The 16,571-nt window shown below is 39.9% G+C and overlaps 1 protein-coding gene across 23 annotated transcripts in view; it reads right to left on the reverse strand.

Annotated features, from left to right (window-relative positions):
• Positions 1 to 16,571, reverse strand: part of LOC145895996 (uncharacterized) — a 100,709-nt gene that overhangs the window by 35,999 nt on the left and 48,139 nt on the right. For 14 of the 23 annotated variants that reach the window (XM_082984787.1, XM_082984774.1, XM_082984786.1 and 11 more), the window contains 15 exons: positions 7,951 to 8,114; positions 7,815 to 7,878; positions 7,579 to 7,754; positions 7,298 to 7,361; positions 7,053 to 7,213; positions 6,927 to 6,987; positions 6,681 to 6,856; positions 6,414 to 6,477; positions 6,169 to 6,329; positions 6,043 to 6,103; positions 5,797 to 5,972; positions 5,531 to 5,594; positions 5,286 to 5,446; positions 5,160 to 5,220; positions 4,940 to 5,087 (listed from right to left, as the gene is read on the reverse strand). In XM_082984787.1, the coding sequence (XP_082840913.1) occupies positions 4,940 to 5,087; positions 5,160 to 5,220; positions 5,286 to 5,446; positions 5,531 to 5,594; positions 5,797 to 5,972; positions 6,043 to 6,103; positions 6,169 to 6,329; positions 6,414 to 6,477; positions 6,681 to 6,856; positions 6,927 to 6,987; positions 7,053 to 7,213; positions 7,298 to 7,361; positions 7,579 to 7,754; positions 7,815 to 7,878; positions 7,951 to 8,114 (1,762 nt within the window). The remainder of the gene's footprint in view (positions 1 to 4,939; positions 5,088 to 5,159; positions 5,221 to 5,285; positions 5,447 to 5,530; positions 5,595 to 5,796; positions 5,973 to 6,042; positions 6,104 to 6,168; positions 6,330 to 6,413; positions 6,478 to 6,680; positions 6,857 to 6,926; positions 6,988 to 7,052; positions 7,214 to 7,297; positions 7,362 to 7,578; positions 7,755 to 7,814; positions 7,879 to 7,950; positions 8,115 to 16,571) is intronic. The other 9 variants (XM_082984770.1, XM_082984773.1, XM_082984771.1 and 6 more) reach the window with 9 other exon arrangements.

Here is a 16,571-nt window from a genome sequence, read left to right on the forward strand (position 1 = left end):
CAGCGACCACAGCTAAGCAGGTAAAAAATAAGTCTGCTTTTTTTGTTTATTTGGACTTGTTTGTTTCTATGTTAGGGTTTCCACACAAGTCCGACTTTGCCGGGCGATATTTTACATGTGGAAGTTGGGCAAAGCTGGTCCTCGCTTATGCGACCTCGACCACCAACGATGGCAAAAAACTATTCACATCATTCGGCGTCGTGCAATTTATTTGTTATCTTGTAGCGATTTCGCACATTTCACGACCGGAAGTTTACAGGAACCTGAAAAGCTGTTGTAGTAACGACAAATCACTGTTCAAAGTCCACAGATATTTGCAGTTTCGCCATTTTAATGGAGAACGTGTAGAACGGGGTTTTGTATCGAACTTACTGCTTAGACTTTGTTCATATATGTCTACAAATAATTCGGTTCCAGACGAAATGCGTCATAAAAGTGCGTGCAATTGATACAACATGTCCAACTTAGAAACCTGCAATTACTGCCGAACAAATGTCGTGATTGTTGTCGGATATTCCATACGGGTGTTACCAGTAACCAAACTGCAGTAAAATCTCGACATTGTAAATGCAGACAATTGACAAAAATTTAACGAATGCGATCCGGGAATGTGAAATGATTCACCGCGGTCCGTCTGTTCTGTCCCAAGTCAGGTGTGACGAACTGTTTGTCTGCGACCCCACAACCTATTTTCTCTGTTTCTCGTTCAATTTTCTGTGGCCTTGAAACCGCGGTGCTGATAGGATAGGGTATCGAGATCGTGCGACAAATCTAACTACAATTAAACCGAAGAATGTAGGGTGGTGATCCACGTAAAGCAAGTGTGTTTGGTTATGGTTGTTCTCTACTGGTTATGCCAAAGTATTTGACTCCGACATCTATAATCTGTGAAGGGAAGTCACTGCGAATTCAAATAGAACTTTTATTTGTGACGAATCGGTTGCGCCCCAATCCCTTGCCATTTGTCTCAAGATCGCCTGTAAATTGTTTTGGACTTTTTCTGACCGACTCTCGCCACTATTTCATCGGCGACATTTTCAGTGAACACTAATTCCTTATTTACAAAACCTTCAGTAGATTTCGATAATTGCTTTCGTCCCTGTTATGAAATTAAGACAAGACTTAAGGGCATGTGCCAACGGCGGTTCGCAAGTTGCCCTGAGCCTTGCGCGCTCTACGCTTTCGTAATTAACTGTGTGCTACCGCGTACGTGCTCTGTTAGTGTAGTTTCTTTTTTTTACCTTTTGCACTTGCTCCCCTCGCAACTACAGAGTGAATGGAAATATCTCTCTCACTGCAGGTGCTGGAGGAAATCACTGTAACATATTTTGCCATGACGCGCCAATGACTCGACTTTGCGTGAAAACCCGCATCCCGATTAGTTGAGCGAAGTTCACCCACTATTTGTGCAACAATGATGAGAATACGTGACACGATTGATCTTCTTTCATTGCATAAATTAAAAGGTCTAAAATTGATTTTGGCTAAACTACATTTTCCTGACTCGATAGAAATGAGGTAATCAATCTATGCCTGAAGTAGATGTGGAGTTAACTCCTCTCATCCTTACAAACAACCACGCACCGAGTCCCCACTCAACTACCGATACCCAGGTGTTCTCGCTTCACTTTATATCATCGCAATTCTATGGATTTTTTTCTACTTCAAACTTTTTCGCTTGACAACTTAATACAAATATTTGGGATTCAAAGACCGTCTCGGTTGTTGGAAATGAATTTATTCGGTTGCCGACGGATGTTCGCAGTCAACAAACGACCTCCATACAATTTTGGTAGCGCGACTCGCATCTTTGGTTTAGTACAAAGTCTTTGAAAGTTACAAGTTTTTAAATAAATCGGGTTTTTTTCTGATATCCATGAAAGACCTGCACTAATTGAGGGATGGGTTTTGTCTGCTTGTGACCCCCGAACCAAATGAACCGCTTCACCACAAGTTTTGAGGTAAAGTTTGTATCAAATCTTGCGTAACATAACTCTTAATTTCCCAATTCAACATTTGATTCTTGCGACAATAAAATGTTCCGGAGGTGAGTCACGGAATGTAATTTTTAGAAATTAAACCTACTCTTGACTAATTCTGTTGACTTAATTTCATTTATCTCTGTTGTAACCGCAGGGGCGGCAACCTTACGAAAGCAATTTGCCTGAAATTATTTTGAGATGCATATCAGGTCGCCTGTCCACATTTTATTGAGCAATTTTTGACCTTAAATTTCTACCTGAGGCAACAGCGTGGTCATAAATATCAACTTCGTCAATTCAAAAAATGTAATGTTTGGTCCAACAACATATTTTGGTTTGACGTCGCTGCTTTAGAGGCCCGAAGCACTTAAGATTTTGTTGCCTCATCAATTCCAACCACTGTTATGCCGTGTGTACATTTAAACTAAGCTTCGTCCGCAAATCTCTCACGTTTACACAAACAGCGCATAGATGATGAACTTGTTCTCTCCTTATCCTTTCATGCCCTAAGCACGTGCTTATTTTGCTTTATTGTTAAATCAGTCCGGGAACATATCAATAGTGGTAACAAAACTAAAAACAATTACATTACCCATATTTAGCTAAAATACTTTTCAATATTTCTGCTTTTCCTCGTTGGTTCAAATTGGTAGGAGTTCAAATTGGTAGGATATATATACGTTTTACACTCGATTAAATAAAGTTTATTACATAATGTTGATAAATTTGGTATTCACAAGAACAAGGTTCAATTCACATAAGCTATGCATACTTCAACATAAACATTACTCCGTGTGCATTGTATGCAAATAAAACTAATTTGAATATAAGATACATAATTATTAAAATTATCACACACCGGTAAAATCACTGGTCACAAATATTACATTAAATTCAAGCCATGAAGCAACTGAAGAACACAACACAGATCATGAACATAATGTTGACTCCAGCAATGCGAACACCACCACTGGTTGTTGTAATTGCAACTGTTGTTGTTGTTGTAGCTGCTGTGGTTGTAGTTGTTGTGGTTGTAGGAACCGGTGAAGCGTTGCATCCATCGGTGTCACAACAATTGGAAACACAGTTGCCGCTTCTACAACAAGGTAATTAAAATTAATGATAAAGTTATCACATTTTTCATTTGTATCACAGTCTGAGTTGTAACAAGCTTCTTCACTGCAGCATGCTGATACACAACCACTGAGAAAACCGTAATATATTTGTTGTTCAATTCGCCGTGTCAGTCTCTGCTTATAACACTTGCTGTTGCACTGCATTGATAGAAGACCGACTAGTAAACTACTATTAGCACGAGCTTGATCTCGCTTCCTCAGGTGCATTGCTGTGCACCAGCAAGTATTATAAGTATATTTGTTGTTGTATATTTGGAACTTAAAAGTTAGACTTCGCTTTGTTGTTACTTACGTTACTCCATCACAAATTGTGTCACAAGCAGTCACTGCCGTCTGACAAGCTCCAACGATGGTTACTTTAAAACAATAAAAGTGTGTAAAATGCTTCGACTGAAGTTCGAATATTTTATCCGCATTGGACGGAATAATCTTGGAACACAAGCAACGCATATTCTTACATGCTTTTTTACAGTGAACGTGAGAAACTGTAACTTATCTGTTTATTCCATTTGTTAAAACTTGCTGCAACGTAATGTTGTTCACGCAACCAAAATACCACAAATTTACGGATGTCATCATAACCGAAACAATTCTATCCAACGTTGGACACATTTTCATGTTGTTAATGCAACAATATTCTTTTTAATATTTTGGTGGGGAGGGGGATTCTAAGTTGTAATAGTTGGGATGTTGCAATCCGTTGCGTTTGAAGCTTATTTTCGATTTTAGAACGTACATTTTTATTTTCATTTGAAAGAACGTGTAAATCTTTTTCTATATCCTACTGCATGGTAATTGTTTTGTCCCCTGTAATAAAAACTTACCATCTCCATTGTTGGCGGTGGTTTCAGTTCGTGAACAAACGTGAGTGCTGGTATCACAGTGAGCGTATGTATATGTTGGCGATACACTGGTGGTTTGGGTGGTGGTTCCAACGAAACACTTTCGTGCGCCTTGCTTGGCGACTGTCAATGTGTTGCAACCATCGGCATCATTACAACATGCTGCTGTGCAACCCCTGAAACGATAAATAAAGTTTTCGACATTTCTATGAAACGATACATTTTAGTCGTATATTGGTGTTTTATTTAATGTCAAGAATATTATATAATTACTGGTAAGCATACTAAACTTTGAAGAAATGGAATGCTTTAATCACATATCAACAAACAGCTGTGCATTAGTTAGTGCTTTCCGTTATAATAGAAATCTTACGTTGTCGATCCACAAAGACCGGCGTCACAGGCAGCTTGTGTCTGGCAAGATCCGATTGTTTCCAAGTTGTTTCCTTGTTCAAAGATAAATGTTTGGAATATTAACGAGTGTGAATAGTTTAACTGAGGTTACCTGACACAGTTTCCATCCTTGCACAAACTTGACCGGTGATACATGTTGACGTGACGTCAAACACACCAGATGTTGGGTTTGTGGTGGTTTTGGTTCCTGTCCCACATCTCACCACGCCTTTCATGTCGGTTACAGACAGACTGTTGCAGTTGTCTCCGTCGTTACAACAAGCCGACACACATCCACTGTAAAGCAGTATTGTGTGCTGACAAGTATTTGTTATGGCTTTACTATGTGTTGGTTAATTGCTCACACTTTACTACTGACTTTAACTAGAGTTGTATATAAAGTACTTACGTCACTCCGGTACAAAGTAGATCACATGCCGCTTGGGTTTGACATGATCCCACTATTGTTGTTGTTGCTGGACAGAAAAAGATAGATAGCTTTTTTATCCGAAATATTTTATTTCCCTAAAAGGTTGTGTCTTTAAACAACGTGCTTACTTCCATCCGAGGTCGTTTCCGTCCTTGAACAAAGTTCGTTGGCTCCACACGTTACACTGTTTGGAAGGTTTCCAGTAGTTACACTTCCAGATGCACATTGGAGTAATCCAGCTATTTGTGCTACTGTTCTGCTGTTGCAATTATCCGCATCGTTACAACAGGAAGACGTACAACTCCTATGAACATATGCATTAGAAATTACTTAAATCAAACTAAAAAGAATTTTAAGCAGGTTAAAAATGACGTACGCAGTCCCAGCACACAGGTCGTCGCATTCCGCTTGTGTGGAACAAGATCCAGTGGTGGCTCCTAATAAAATAATCAACAATATTATGTTAAACTTGATCGAATAATTCTCACGTTAAACCACAAACCTCCTCCTGATATTTCCATTCTTCCGCAAAGCTTATCCGCGGTGCAAGTCATGCCTGTTCCTGCGTCTACTCCTGTCCCACATCTCACCACATTGATTATGTCGGTCACAGGAAGGTTGTTGCAGTTGTCTCCATCGTTACAACAGGCAGATGCACAGTTTCTAGAAAGCAACAAACGATTTTGGACTTCAAAATGCTTTTCCGCAGTATATACAAGCGTGATTTGCTTCATTTTATCAACTTACGCCACACCGTCACATAAGGCCTCACAGTTCGCCTGAGTTTGACATGATCCAACCGAGGTGACAGCTGCAAAGTAAAGTACATTTGGATCATGTGGTAGTGCGTGATCCTAGATTGCTTTGTGCTAATTCTAGCCATCAAAAACCCTACGGGTATTCAGGTACCTTTTTACGTTAATCTACTTCTTAAAGGTTTGAATTTTTAACAGAAATCCATTAAAAATTTCAGCGCAGAGTTGGTGAAATATTTAGTTTGGAAAGTTTCATACTTGAACCCGAGGTCGTTTCCTTCCTTGCACAAAGTTCGTTGGCTCCACACGTTACACTGTTTGGAAGGTTTCCAGTAGTTACACTTCCAGAAGAACATTGGAGTAATCCAGCTATTTGTGCTACTGTTCTGCTGTTGCAATTGTCCGCATCGTTACAACAGGAAGACGTACAACTCCTATGAACATATGCATTAGCAATTAATTAAATAAACGAAAAGAATTGCAAGCAGTTCAAAAATGACGTACGCAGTCCCAGCACAAAGGTCATCGCATTCCGCTTGTGTGGAGCAAGATCCAGTGGTGGCTCCTAATAAAATAATCAACAATATTATGTTAAACTTGATGGAATAATTCTCACGATAAACCACAAACCTCCTCCTGATATTTCCGTTCTTCCGCAAAGCTTTCCCGCGGTGCAAGTCATGGCAGTTCCTGCGTCTACTCCTGTCCCACATCTCACCACATTAATTATGTCGGTCACAGGAAGGCTGTTGCAGTTGTCTCCATCGTTACAACAGGCAGATGCACAGTTTCTAGAAAGCAACAAACGATTTTGGACTTCAAAATGTTTTTCCGCAGTATATACAAGCGTGATTTGCTTCATTTTATCAACTTACGCCACACTGTTACATAAGGTCTCACAGTTCGCCTGAGTTTCACATGATCCAACCGAGGTGACAGCTGCAAAGTAAAGTACATTTGGATCATGTGGTAGTGCGTGATCCTAGATTGCTTTGTGCTAATTCTAGCCATCAAAAACCCTACGGGTATTCAGGTACCTTTTTGCGTTAATCTACTTCTTAAAGGTTTGAATTTTTAACAGAAATCCATCAAAAAATTTCAGCGCAGAGTTGGTGAAATATTTAGTTTGGAAAGTTTCGTACTTGAACCCGCGGTTGTTTCCTTCCTTGCACAAAGTTCGTTGGCTGCACACGTTATACTGTTTGGAAGGTTTCCAGTAGTTGCACTTCCAGATGCGCATTGGAGTAATCCAGCTATTTCTGCTACTGTTCTGCTGTTGCAATTGTCCGCATCGTTACAACAGGAAGACGTACAACTCCTATGGACATTTGCATAAGAAACTACTAAAATAAACGAAAAGAATTGCAAGCAGTTCAAAAATGACGTACGCAGTCCCAGCACACAGGTCGTCGCATTCCGCTTGTGTGGAGCAAGATCCAGTGGTGGCTCCTAATAAAAAAATGAACAATATCATGTTAAACTTGATCGAATAATTCTCACGTTAAACCACAAACCTCCTCCTGATATTTCCATTCTTCCGCAAAGCTTTCCCGCGGTGCAAGTCATGCCTGTTCCTGCGTCTACTCCTGTCCCACATCTCACCACATTGATTATGTCGGTCACAGGAAGGCTGTTGCAGTTGTCTCCATCGTTACAACAGGCAGATGCACAGTTTCTAGAAAGCAACAAACGATTTTGGACTTCAAAATGTTTTTCCGCAGTATATACAAGCGTGATTTGCTTCATTTTATCAACTTACGCCACACTGTTACATAAGGTCTCACAGTTCGCCTGAGTTTCACATGATCCAACCGAGGTGACAGCTGCAAAGTAAAGTACATTTGGATCATGTGGTAGTGCGAGATCCTAGATTGCTTTATGCTAATTCTAGCCATCAAAAACCCTACGGGTATTCAGGTACCTTTTTACGTTAATCTACTTCTTAAAGGTTTGAATTTAAGAAGTAGATTAACGTCAAAAAATCCATCAAAAAATTTCAGCGCAGAGTTGGTGAAATATTTAGTTTGGAAAGTTTCGTACTTGAACCCGAGGTTGTTTCCTTCCTTGCACAAAGTTCGCTGGCTCCACACGTTACACTGTTTGGAAGGTTTCCAGTAGTTGAAGTTCCAGATGCACATCGAAGTACAGTTTCCATTAGTGCTACAGTCCGTCCATTGCATCTGTCCGCGTCATTACAACAAGCCGATGTACAACCCCTGAAATCATGTTTAGCGCCTTCGTAAATCTTTGTTACTCCTAAGTACAACATCACTTACGCCATTCCAGCGCACAAGTCATCACACGCTGCTTGAGTGACGCATGCTCCAATGTTCTGGGTGGCTGGAATTTAAAGGTTTGGCTAACTATACTTTCAAATTTTAAAATACCAAATGTATTTCCGTCATAACATACCTGTTTGAGTTCGTCCACACAATTCTCCAGCAGCACACGTAGTTGTGGCTGCAAGTGTGGCATCATTGGCCACAGTTCCAGTCATACAAGTAACAACATTTCTCATTTCTGCAACTGTTTGTCTGTTGCAATTATCCTCACTACAACATGCTGATATGCAGTTTCTGCAAAATATAAGTAAACAGATTAATATAAAATGTTTCATCACAGTAACTGATGTAGTTTCTTACGGGTCAGTTCCACATAATGCGTCACAAGTAGCAGTCGAAGCTTGGCAAGATGTTGTTACGGTCACAACTAAAATAAATTTAAAAGCGTTTTAAAATGTTTGCATAAAATGATATAAATAAAAAAGATTTTGTAACTTAATCTTTTTCTATCTTTTTCTATTAACGCGTGTAACTAACCATTATTGGCGGTCACTTCCTTCCTTCCACAAACTTGACCGGCCGTACATTCAGTGATAGTGTGTGGGGAAGTCCCAGTTCCAACAAAGCAGAAGAGGAGTGCGTTTTTAGCGTTTATTACGGAAACCGCTGCCATGTTGCAATCATCGGCGTTGCTGCAGCAAGCTTCCACGCAAGTCCCCCTAAATAGAATGTGAACCGTGTTATATACCGGGTTAATTTGTTTCAGTTTTGTGACTCACGTTACTCCGGTACACAAAGTCCCACACGCTGACTGGTCTTGACAGGATGCTGTTGTATCTGAGTAATTATAAAAACTCTTTTATCTCCAAACTGTATTGATGACTAAATAGGACAACATATTGCTTGTCGTTATATTGCAATAATGTGCAGGGTGTCGATTTATGCCTTTTTCACCATTCTGAGTGTTCGACACGCGACGCCGCTGTTCGACACGGGCGGCATGGATAAATGTTAAGTTACCGGCAGGGTTGCCATTTGGCCGTTTGAAAATCGGCCTGGCCGCGAAAAAATCGTTTGGCCGTAAGGCAGATATTTGGCCGAATTTGGCCGAATTTCACTTGGTACTATATAAATCCACAAAAGGCATTGCTGGTTTCAGGTTATCAACAGATTTGTGGACGATTGTGTTGTCATAAATATGTCTCCGAAAAATTGTTACGTCATAAACTAATCTTGACTGAGTTGGTAAAGAATTATGCTGCAATCGTAATGCTTTAGCAACATAACCGGTTTTGAAACCACTGATAAGCATATAGATAACAGTGTTTTGAACATACAATTTACGAATTTATTTCCGGCTATGTAGTCGTTTTTGTAGAAATCATCAAACTTATAACGTGATTTGGCCGAATTTTGGCCGTAAGAGAAAAAAAAATTGGCCGTCAAGTGTTTTAACCATCTGGCAGCCCTGGTTACCGGTGTACAGTACCACTAACAGACCAACGCTATTGTTATCTACAAAAGTCCATAAATTGATTTACTGTAATTAGTCAATTTAGCCTAACGTATCGCCAATCTTGCAACATTCACATCGATCTTACTAGTTTTCTTTTATCGAAGATTGGACGCCAACGATTTCCCTATTGACATGTATTTGTCAATTTTTTGACGTACATGCTGGTGGCAAAAGTGGTTCGAAGACGTTGGTGCCAGTATAAGTCGTTTAATTTCAAACCGCTGACAAATATTTGGAGAGAAAGTTGTATTTCGAGTCACTATCAAACAACATCATTTAACTGAACGGTTGCGTAGCGTTGAAAACTTTATGGCATCATCGCTTGGGAAGCCCTCCCAAAATGAATTTGTCTGTTTAGATGGCTCAATAAACGCAACCGCCATAAATCTTTGGACAAAATCCATGCAAAAACCAACCAATATTTACTTTCATGTTCAGTGAATAAGCGCGTTAAACTAACCATTGTTTCCAAACATGGAGCATTGTTACCGAACACGTGGCATTGTTACAAAACAAGTACCATTTTTTGTTCAATCGGACCTTAAAAGAGACATAGCTGCTTACAACATGCAAGGTTTTTAATTGTTTTGTTGTTATTTCAACTTGTATTCTAAACTTACGCAAGTACAAGAATCCTGTAATCGAAATAAGCCTGACCGTTCTCATGCGTTAGTTACCAGATACACCATTTTTTCTATTCGACACGCTCGACAATTATTTTTAAAATGTTCGACAGGTAGTAAAAAAATCGACGCCCTGATAATGTGTGACGTTTCGTGGGTTAGAAAACGTACCTCCGCCGGTTACTTCTTTTTTCGCACAAACTTGTCCTGCAGTGCAAGGCGCTGTGCCTGCAGCATCTCCCACCCCAACATAACACGACATCACAGCTAACATCGTTATGCTTTGACTGTTACACTGATCAGCGTTGTTACAACAGTGGTCGGTGCAGTCCCTGCAAATAACGTTTAAGTGTTGGAGCGGGATTCTATGACGGTGGAGCCGGATTCACCGAAACAAATTGGAAGGGATGTTGCAAAACAAAATTATTTGAATGTGATTAATGTAACTTAGGTATCCGGCCCATTTCGAATTTTCGTGACGTCATAACCGCGAATCTCGTTAACGGCACTTTGAAACAAATTGAACTAAAAGATTTTCGTCGTTTTTGGGTCAACTAATTTTTATCGTAACATGGCAATAAAATATTGCATCCTGCGAGCACAACTGAAACATTTCTACCTAAAACCCCATGTGATACTTACGCTTCCATGTTGCCACAAATAGTGCAATCAGCTGATCCTGTCGTTTCACACGAACCTGTCATAGCTCCATCTGAGCACAATATATCAAATGGTTGTCAAGTATGTTTATACTTCAATGCACAGTCTATTAATATTCCGCAAAAGATATTTAAACCCGCGTGGGAGTATTTACAATATTGTCAAAATCCACTGAATCGACACCTCATACAACGCTTAAATCGTTTGAATATCACAGTTTCTGACAAGGGAGAAATTAACCTTACTTGCTATTTCCTTCCTCCCGCAGTATTGGCCAGCTGTACAAACAGTGACCGTAGGAGTTCCAGCTTCGAGATCCCCAGTCTGACATGATACGATGTTCACGATGGTTGCAACCGGGTCGTTGTTACAATCATTCGCTGCGCTACAACATGCTGAAACACATCCCCTGCCCCACAAACATTTGTTAGTTCGCTGGCTTCACATTATGTAGGGTTTTGAATGTGTTGGTGAATGGTGAGTAACTAAAACTAAATTTATTTGTGCTAAATTACGACTTGTTTTGTAATACTGCTGTATTTCTTTTTCCAAACGTAAACATGTAAATGGTATTTGCCTCGGATAGACAGAAAAACTAAATTTAAACGAAGAACTTACGTAGCCCCCAAACAAAGGTTGTCGCATGCAGTGGAAGTTCGACAAGATCCCACCACGACCACAGTGTCTGTTCCTCCACCTATAATAGTGTTGGTTTTACATTATTACGTCACATCGTCAATTGATTTCGTCATAATTGTTTTTGTATGTTGATTTAGATACATTCGTTCATGCAGCAGTTAGTTAGGATTAACTAACTGTCATTGGTGTATTTTTCTAGTTTGTTGAAGTCAATGTTACGCAAATTATTTTGCTGCATCACAAATTCATATTAGCAAAGTTACCGGTAAAATATTAATGTCAGTCATACTTGTTGTGGTCGTTTCTGTTCTTGCACAAAGGTCATTAGTCGGACATGTAGCGGTTGTAAGACTTCCAGTAGCTGTAGCACTTCCAACCGTGGTTGTTGAACCGATCTTGCAATCCAAACCATTGACAGTGTTGGTGCCGATCATCACCACTGCAGCCAACATGGCCACAAAACACACACGTGACATTATATTAATTTCTATATTTAACTTTAAAAAGTAATGTCGTAATACAATATTTTTTCTGAAAAACTTTCGGTAAACTTGACAATAAAATGGTAATCGGCTCAGCAATCTGATTTTTATGCAGACAGAAACTTTTTTGCAATTTTTTAACGATTATTAAGTTCAGGGTATAGGGTGATGGAATGCGATAAACTTTCTCTAAAGCGAATCCACACTTTAAACTTGGCTGAATTTCAATATGACGCAAACTTTACTTTTTGCTTCGTGACCAGTTTGATTCATGGTTTTTGATCGTGAATATTCTCATTAATTAAAGTTGTTTATTTGTATGCTTTGACAAAGGAAAGCAAGTAGCTTATTTAGTGCAAATCAAACAAGCATTGGTTTAGTAGAATACGACTTCGCCGTCTGAAAATGTTTTGAAGTTGTTGAATCCATCCGGCTAATCAGTTTACTAATGTCCAACATCATTAAAAAAAATCGCTACTTTAATAACTGCGGTTGTTGTCATGAAATATTCAGACATACTAAGGACAAAAATTTAATGAAAAATTTGTTTGACATGTGACAGAATTGAGTTGAATGCGACGCCCACCATTTCCAATCCGACAAACTGTCTTATGGAAGAATTTTCGCACATTCAGAACAAGTGGAGTTTGTAGAGATCGCTGCTCTTACAAACTACATCGAGTGCAGAGACGCAAAATTGCCGGAAAAACGCCCCTTTTTCTGAGCCACAGCCTGCGAAATTTATGCGGAAATTTCCACTAAGCTTCTAGGGACGTTTGCCTTTACGACGATTCCCCGACAACTCTCTTCTACTTGAACGTTAGCCGTCGCCGTCGGTGCAATTAACTAGGAAGTGTCATCACCTCAAATTTTATCGCTTTGTACACACATGACAATTTGATGACAGAGAATACTAAAACACACAAGTACGCGTACGAGGCGATCACGGCTATCACAGCGATCACATCGCCATTGTAAGTTTAGGTGAGCAGCCAAAAAAATAAGTTTGTATGAAACCGCGGTGCTGATAGGAGAGGGGTATCGAGATCGTGCGACAAATCTATCAAAAACTAAACCGAGGAATATGGTGGGTGGGAATGAGTCACGCGAGGAAGTGCATGTATCTGTTTGGCAAAGTATTTGACTCCGATTGTCATAGACACCGATGTTTAAATTCTGCAAACAGCAGTCACTCGTCACTGCAGGTTTAAATCGGTTTTAACGCAATGAAATAGAACTTTCATTACAACGAATCGGTCGCATCTCAGAGTGAATGGAAATATCTCTCTTACTGCAGGTGTTGGAGGAAATCGCTTTAACATATTTTGCCATGACGCGCCAATGAATCGAGACGACACAAATCTTGGGTTGATTTTAAAGAGAAAGACAAGAAGTTAATGCTCTGTTTTTGATTTAACCAAGCTTTATTCTGATATCTGTGAAAGACCAGCAATGATTAAGTGATGGTCTTTGGTTGCTGTTATTTTTGAACTCACTTATCTCTGTTGGAATCACACCAAGGCTTCGCAACCTTTTAAAAGCAATTTGCCATAAAGATTTAAAGATGTTGATCAGGTCGCCTGTCCACATTTTATTGTGTATTGCGCATAATATGTTAATCTTTTTTGAATAATTATCATAAGAATTAGATTTTTGTGTTAACTGAGCGCGCCTGCTTGTCGCAGCCAAAAAATAAGTTTGTCGAAATTAATGTCTGTTTTATTGTTTATTTGGACTTGTTTCTTTCCATGTGAGTATTTACACAAAAGTCCGACTTTGCCGGGCGACATTTTACATGTGGAAGTTGGACAAAGCTGGTTCTCGCTTCTGATACAACCATAGAAAAAAAAAATATTCCTATGATTCGGCGTCGCGCAATTTATTTTTTTATCTTGTAGCGATTCCGCACATTTCACGACCGGAAGTTTATAAAAGTTCCAGTAGAAGACCAAACAGGAACCTGAAAAGTTTTTGTAGTAACGACAAATCACTGTTCAAAGTCCACAAATATTTGCAGTTTCGCCATTTTAATGGAGAACGTGTAGAGCGAGGTTTTGTATCGAACTTACTGCTTAACCTTGTTTCATAAATGTCTACAAATAATTCGGTTCCCGGCGAACTGCGTCGTAAAAGTGCGTGCGATTGAGACATCACGTCCTACATGCAAACCTGCAATAACGACCGAACAAATGCCGTGATTGTTGTCGGAATATTCCTTACGAGTGTTACCAGTAGACAAACTGCAGGAAACTCTCGGCATTGTAAATGCAGACAATTGACAAATTTAATGAATGCGATCCGGGAATGTGAAATGATTCACCGCGGTCCGTCTGTTCTGTCTCAAGTCAGGTGTGGCGAACTGTTTGTCTGCGACCCCACAAGCTTTTTTCTCTGTTTCGCGTTTAATATTCTGTGGCCTTTTCTGAAACCGCGGTGCTGATAGAAGAGGGTATCGAGATCGTGCGACAAATCTATCAAAAACTAAACCGAGGAATATATGGTGGGTGGGAATGTGCGCCACGTGAGCAAGTGTATGTATCTGTTTGGCAAAGTATTTGACTCCGATTGTCATAGACACCGATATTTATATGCTGCAAACAGCAGTCACTCGTCACTGCAGGTTTAAATCAGTTTCAGCGCAATCAAAAAAAAAATTAATTTTCAACGAATCGGTCGCGTCCTAATCCCTTTGCTAGTGGTTGTTCTGTCCGTAGGTGTGGAATTCTGGTTAACACTGCGTAACTTTTGCCGGCGTCCGACTCTCGCCAACATTTCATCGGCGACATTTTCGGTGGGCCCTAATTCCTTATTTACAAAACCTTCAATAGATTTCGATAATTACTTTCGCCCTGGTTCAGTTTTGAGGTAGAATCTTAGAATCCCGACCCCTCTCGCAACTACAGAGTGAATGAGAAATGTCTCTCACACTGTAGGTGGTGGAGGAAAAATATTTTGCCATGGAGCGTCAATGACTCGAGACGACACAAAACACCTCGTAGGACGGCCGAGTAACTCGCGTTCAAAGTTTTTTTTAACTAGCGTTTTTTTGTGAACTAACATCCCTCAGGTACAAAACACGCATTCAGATCGGACCAACTTATACTGCAACAATGATAAGTATGGGCGACACGATTGATCCGCTTCCATGCATCAAATTATAAGGTTTCAAAATTGATCATAGATGAACTACAGTTTCCAACTCGACACAAAGACGCCATTAAACTATGCCTGGAGTAGATGTGGAGTTAACTCCTCTCATCCTTACAAACAACCACGCACCGAGTCCCCACTCAACTACCGATACCCAGGTGTTCTCGCTTCACTTTATATCATCGCAATTCAATGGGATTTTTTCCTACTTCCAACCTTTTTCGCTAGACATCGTATGTGGAACTCAACACTACAAACTTAACCACAACAAGTTTGTGAGCATACAAGTCATTCCACACGAGTTTGGTTGTTAAACAAAGACGGTCCTGACTGATGGGAAAGTATTTATTCCGTTGTCAAAGGATGTCTGCAATCAACACAAAACCTCTATGCAATATTACCAACGCGACACGAATCTTGGGTTTATTTTAAAGAGAAAGACAAGAAGTTTTTTAATGCTCTGTTTTTGATCCAAGGTTTATTCTGATATCTGTGAAAGACCAGCAATGATTGAGTGGTGGTCTTTGGCTGCTGTTATTTTTGAAATCACTTATCTCAGTTGGAATCACACCAACGCTTCGCAACCTTTTAAAAGCAATTTGCCATAAAGATTTAAAGATGTTTATCAGGTCGCCTGTCCACATTTTATTGTGTATTGCGCATAATATGTTAATCTTTTTTAAATAATTATCATAAGAATTAGATTTTTGTGTTAACTAAGCGCGCCTGCTTGTCGCAGCCAAAAAATAAGTTTGTCGAAATTAATGTCTGTTTTATTGTTTATTTGGACTTGTTCGTTTCCATGTGAGTATTTACACAAAAAAGTCCGACTTTGCCGCGCGACATTTTACATGTGGAAGTTGGACAAAGCTGGTTCTCGCTTCTGATACAACCTCGACCAACAACCATAGAAAAAAAACTATTCCCATCATTCGGCGTCGCGCAATTTATTTTGTTATGTTGTAGCGATTTCGCACATTTCACGACCGGAAGTTTATGAAAGTCCCAGTAGAAAACCAAACAGGAACCTGAAAAGCTTTTGTAATAACGACAAATCACTGTTCAAAGTCCACAGATTTTTGCAGTTTCGCCATTTTAATGGAGAACGTGTAGAACGAGGTTTTGTATCGAACTTACTGCTTAGACTTTGTTCATAAATTTCTACAAATAATTCGGTTCCAGACGAAATGCGTCGTAAAAGTTCGTGCGATTGAGACATCACGTCCTACATGTAAACCTGCGATCAAGACCGAACAAATATCGTGATTGTTGTCGGTATATTGCATACGGGTGTTACCAGTAGCCAATCTGCAGTAAACTCTCGGCATTGTAAATGCAGACAATTGACAAATTTAACGAATGCGATCCGGGAATGTGAAATGATTCACCGCGGTCCGTCTGTTCCGCCCCAAGTCAGGCGTGGCGAACTGTTTGTTCTGCGACCCCACAACCCTTTTTTCTCTGTTTCGCGTTCAATTTTCCGTTGCCTTTCCTGATTCCGCGATGTTAGAAGGAAAGGGGATCGAGATCGTGCGACAAATCTAACTACAATTAAACCGATGAATATGTGGGTGGTGCTCCACGTAAAGCAAGTGTGTTTGGTTATGGTTGTTCTCTACTGGATATGTGAAAGTATTTCACTCCGACATGTGTTCTGTGAAGGGAAATCACTGCGGATTCA

Source organism: Ascidia mentula, chromosome 3, assembly GCF_947561715.1.
Source record: "Ascidia mentula chromosome 3, kaAscMent1.1, whole genome shotgun sequence".
Classification (NCBI taxonomy): domain Eukaryota; kingdom Metazoa; phylum Chordata; class Ascidiacea; order Phlebobranchia; family Ascidiidae; genus Ascidia; species Ascidia mentula.